Consider the following 5,098-nt stretch of genomic DNA (forward strand, 5'->3'; position numbering starts at 1 on the left):
ATATATATAAATTTATTTACCCCTTTCGAGCTGTATAGCCCATGGGGAGCACTACGGATCGGGGTAGCTATTTAAAGGTAAAAACCGTGCTTTCAGCCGATAGCTATTTGGTGTAAAGCCGGGTAAAAACTCCTTCCCTTCGAAGTATTTTTTATTCCGCGTCGTTTTCGTAAATAATTATTTGTAAGGTATTTTTCGCACTTCCAAACGTTCGGTAAAAAAAAAGTTATTATTGTTCGAAGCGAGGTATTGTGGTCCGGTCGAAGGTCGGTTCGTTCGTTGCATTTAGGTTGCGTTATTGGGTGCACGTTTCCGTGCCAATTTAAAGCTTTCCCGTCGCTTTTTCCTTTTTTATTAATTTTAGCAAGTAAATTAATATATCGCGGCCTTTTCCGCCTTTTTTCTTTCCAATCCTTTACGCAATTTTACCAAAAAACATTACTAGCAATCGCAAAATAATAATAGCAATAACCGTTATAAATCCTCCTTTTTTAGCTTCCGTTACTTTGCAGCCCATTTAACGTTTAATCGTAAAACCGTATATTTTTAGCGCTTTGCTAATATTTCGTTTCGGCTTTCCGCGGTCCGCGATCGTACTATAACGCTTAAAAAAAAAGGTAGCACGAAAAGGCCTGCTTTACCTTTTTTCGAAGTAACGGGCAATTTTAAAAAGCGCAAAGCCCGTTGTTTGTATGTGGTTTTTTTTACATTTTTGCAATTTCCCGCTAACCCATTCCAATATTTTTAACGGTTTAACCAATTGCATTACGTGCATGCGCATAATAACCCGCAAAATTAATTTTAATAAAGCTTGCATGCAAAATTTTAATAAATTTTTTTCGTTATTTTTTTTAATTTTATTTTTCCGGATATTTTGTTAATGGGTTGCTTTGGTTTAAATTTTAAATTAAGGAAATGTATATATTGCTATTCGAAAAAAAAGGCTAACAAAAACGGATAATGCATTTTTGCGTTGGAAAAAAGCGTTTCGGAATCGGGCTAACGTATGTTCGACGCCGCGGAAAAGTTTAAATCCGTAAGTTTTGCTTTTATTGCCAATAATAACTTTACGAACCGTAAAAAGCATTACGCTTAAACGTTTAACTTTACGGGCAAAATAAAAGTTATAAATTTTTTTTTTGCTTTATTATATTTTCCACGTCCTTAGTGCGCTGTTAATACTTTGGATAAAATTGGAAAGCTTGGCTTCCTTAGTACGAACGCCGCGCTTACGCCAAATTTAAGGCCGCTTGCAAAGCGTACTCCCCGAACGATACCCCGGCCCCGGTAAAACCTCCCCGTTATTTTGCGGGAAACCCCGGAATTAAAGCTTGCCGCAATATTATTATTGCTAACATTTTTATTAAAATATTTTTTATATTTAATATCGCTTTTAATTATTTCCAGGTTAAACGTAACGGGTTTAGCAATTTTACGTTAATGGGTTGCGTCGAAATTTATACGCGGAACGTTTAATTTCGTCGAAATATTTACGTTTAACTTTACAATAACGTTACCGAATTTTTTAATCGTTATAATAAATATTTCGAAAAGGTTACCTTTGCCGATTTTTCGTAAGTTAATAGCGGCAACGGTAACGGTAAAAATAATAAAGTAACAAATAGCTTTTTTTCGGTAATTAATAGTTTCGCGGCTAAGCTTAAAAAAAAGGACGATGCGGCTAATTTTTAGCTTATTAACAAGTTTGGTTAGGGTAAGGTTGCGGGTCCAACCGGGGTTGTTGCGGCGGCGACGGGGGCGGTAAAAGGGGTGTCGGCGGCGCCCGGGGTAACGATTAAAAAGGTAACCGTTGCTGCATTCCTTTCCCTTTCCCAAGCGCTTCCCCGCGATTTTAACGAATTTAATTTCGGTTTTAAGGATAAAAGCGATAACATGGCCGTTTAAGCGCTATATACCCGGCGGTTCGGATTTTTTATATTTGGGATTTTAAAAATAGTTTGCGGCGACCCGCCTTTACGGGCGTAAATAAATCCCCGCTTTTTAGCGTTAAAATAAAAAGCTGCGTTATTTTGCTTGTTGGTATATGGTATTGTTAGTAATTAATAAAGTTGTTGAAAGGTTCTTTTAACAAGGTTTAATATGGGTTTAGCTTTTTAAAGCCGGGGCGGTTAGGCTTTTTGTTTCCTTTCCGAATTCGCCGCTTTATTGCGGCGTTTAACGTCCTTTTATCTTTTCCTTTTTTTTCCGCTTTTTCCGCTTACGTATCGATAATATCGTTCGATAAAGCGTAATTAAAAAGCCGTTCTATTTTTATAAATTATTTTGTAACGATTGTTGCTTCGTTTGGTTGGTTTAACAAGGATTTCGCCGCCCTTTTTATTGCTTGGAAAAATTCTTTTTTTTGTTTTTGCAGGTCCGGGCAATATAGCAATACGTATGTTACCATTTCCGGGTCCTGGCCGTATTAATACGTTGCGGCCACGCCGGGAACTTTTCGGAAAATTAAATAACCCCGAAACCTTAGCCTTTCCGTTTTTAGCTAAACCAGCAGCAAGCTTTGGGTTTTGTAAAAATTGCGGTAAAGGTTTAAAATTTTTTCGTTGGGTTGCTTTTTGTTGGTTTTAACGCCTTTTTTGGTTGCCGTAACGTAATTATGCCATTTTTTTTTCCATTTTTCCAGCATTGCTATTTCCGGGTCCGATTTTCCGATTTAATTTAGCGCTTTTTCCCGTTAACGAAATAACCGCGTGGTTGTAACCGTAAACCTCCGCTTTTTATTTTTTAATTTCCGTTGTACCTTTTTGCAAGTATTTGCAATTTTTTTCGCCAAACCGCCCTTTTTTAACTTTTTTTCGAAATGGGCAACGCAACCATTTAACTATATTTAAATCGGGGCTATATGCGTTTTTAATTCCAACAATTTTTATAGGGTTTTTTTGTAAGCCCCCGTTATTATTTTTAAGCAATTGTTTTGCGTTTTTGCTTACGCTTTGGCCATTTTTTTAAACCGCAACGGGGTAGCGTCGAATTTATAATAAACCGGGGCCGCGTAACTTAATATTGCTTTAATTACGGCTAGGTACAAGTATTTAATTTTGGTAAACGTGGGTCCTTACGTTATTGCTGCTAAACGCGTAATAAATAGCATTTGGGTTGCTATTTTTTCGCGCATTTTTTGGATATGCTAAGTTTAATCCAATTTGGAGTTAATCCAAAAATTTAATATTTGCATTGCTTTTTTTGTTGTTTTTGGTTTTACCGTAACCTTTCCGAAACGGAAAGGTAACGTTAGCGCGGGTTTTTTTTTTTTGTTAGCCAAACCAATTAATATTTGGCCGGGTTAAATTTTATTCCAAATTTTTTTGCCTATTCCAAGCATACGTTGTAAGCGGTTTTAAGCTTATTGGTTACGTTCGTCGCGTTATGGTTAAAGCTAATTAAATTGGTATTATTTGCGAATCCCGTAGCCGCAACCCCTTTTATTTCCCGTAATTTTTTGTACAAGCTTGCCGTATAAATAATAAAAAGGATAAGTAATATTGGGAATTTTTGCGGGATTTCGCATAAAACTTTATCCTTCGCCGTATCCTTGCCGTTAAAAAAAAATGTTATTTTCCAATCGCTTAAAAAGCTTTTAAAAAAATTTAAAATCCATTGTAAGAATTAGTATTTTTTTATTTCGTTAAAAAGTGTTAGGGGTTAATCGGTGCAAAGGCGGGTAGTTACCGGGTTACGGGCCGGATGCGGTGTTTCCTTTATTAAGCTTCCGTAAATTTCTTACCAAAAGTGCTATCGCCAATAAAAATTGTTCCTTTTTTAACTTCCCTTTCTTTCGTGCCCCTTCGGGCACCCGGGGTCGGTCTTTTAAATCCTTCGCGTTCCAAGCGCTTTCGTGCAATTTAAATTTTACCTTATTTTTTAACTTTGCCATTATGCTTTGGCCGCGATACCGGTAGTTCGCCGGCATGTTTTTAAAGGGTCCGTGCCCGGCTGGTTGCTAGCGCCCCCTTTTTCCTTTTTTACCGGGCGGTTTTGCCCGTGCATTTAACGCTTTTTGCTTTTTGCCGGGCGGTTTTGCCCGTGCTTTTAACATATTGCCCCTTTCCGATACGGTTTATCCCAAGCCGTTTGTACCGCGCGTGCAACCCCGTGGGTAACCGGTAGCTTACGGTATTTCGCTAGGCCGCCCCAATGCCCGGCAACGCTTGGGGAAACCGGTTATAAAACTTTGTAGCATTTGGAAAAATGGGTCCGTACCGGTATATAAAAAGCTTTTTTTTCCGTTCGAAGCTACGAACCCTTTTTCTTTCCTTTTTATGCATTTAATAACCATTTTAATAACTTTAACGATCGTAACCGTAAGTAATTGGTATTTAACCGCTTTTTTTAAACATTTGGATTTAACCGGTAGCTATAAATGTTATTTTTTGTACCCGATTACGTAAGGAAAGTGGTATTTTTTTGGGTATTCGTTTTGGGTTTTTCGGTTTTAACCGGCCCGCTAGCCCTTTTTAGCAACCCCCCGGTATTTTTTTTAACTATCGTAATTTAGTTAAATTCGAATTCGGTTTTGCCGGAATTTTTAATCCTTTAAATTTTTAACGATCGTTTTATTAATAACCTTCCGGTAAGCCTTTTAAATGTTGCGGGTTTATTGGGCCCTTTTGCGCTTGCAGCTTTTTAAAACTCCCGCAAACGTTTTGCCGGTAACCCCCCGGCGGGCTTTAACCGCCGCGGCAAAAAAACCTTTGCCGAAAAAAAGCGTAAAGCGCGCGACGAGCGCCGCCGCAACGCTTTCGATTCCAATAAACCTGCCCCCAAAACGGACATTGCTTTTTTTTCGTTTTATGTGGGTATTTGTAACGCGTTCCCGTTGCGGAAGGTTATCGATTTCCAATAAAGCGATAATTGGAACCCTATTTATTTACCCCTTTTTAAAAACAATTATACGGAGCGTACGGTGTTTTATAGCTATTATTTTGGTTGTTAAGCATATTAAAATTATGCCGTTAACCCTTGTATACCGATATGCTTTAATAATTGTACGGGGTTTTTCCAAATGTATTTATTGCAAAAACGTAATCGGTAACAAAGTTTGCGTTAAGCTTTTCGAATGGTTTTGGGAAATGGCCCAAAA

General features: G+C 37.8%; 1 protein-coding gene across 1 annotated transcript; it reads left to right on the top strand.

The window, feature by feature from the left end:
- Positions 1-960: 960 nt before the first annotated feature.
- On the top strand, positions 961-1,692 carry GGTG_07945 (hypothetical protein; the record flags this gene model as incomplete). Its single annotated transcript, XM_009225777.1, has 5 exons — positions 961-1,004; positions 1,169-1,214; positions 1,331-1,414; positions 1,555-1,574; positions 1,626-1,692. The coding sequence occupies 5 exons, from the start codon at positions 961-963 to the stop codon at positions 1,690-1,692; spliced, it is 261 nt and encodes an 86-aa protein (XP_009224041.1).
- Between the last annotated feature and the right edge of the window lie 3,406 nt (positions 1,693-5,098).

This window comes from Gaeumannomyces tritici (genome assembly GCF_000145635.1).
Source record: "Gaeumannomyces tritici R3-111a-1 unplaced genomic scaffold supercont2.4, whole genome shotgun sequence".
Lineage (NCBI taxonomy): Eukaryota > Fungi > Ascomycota > Sordariomycetes > Magnaporthales > Magnaporthaceae > Gaeumannomyces > Gaeumannomyces tritici.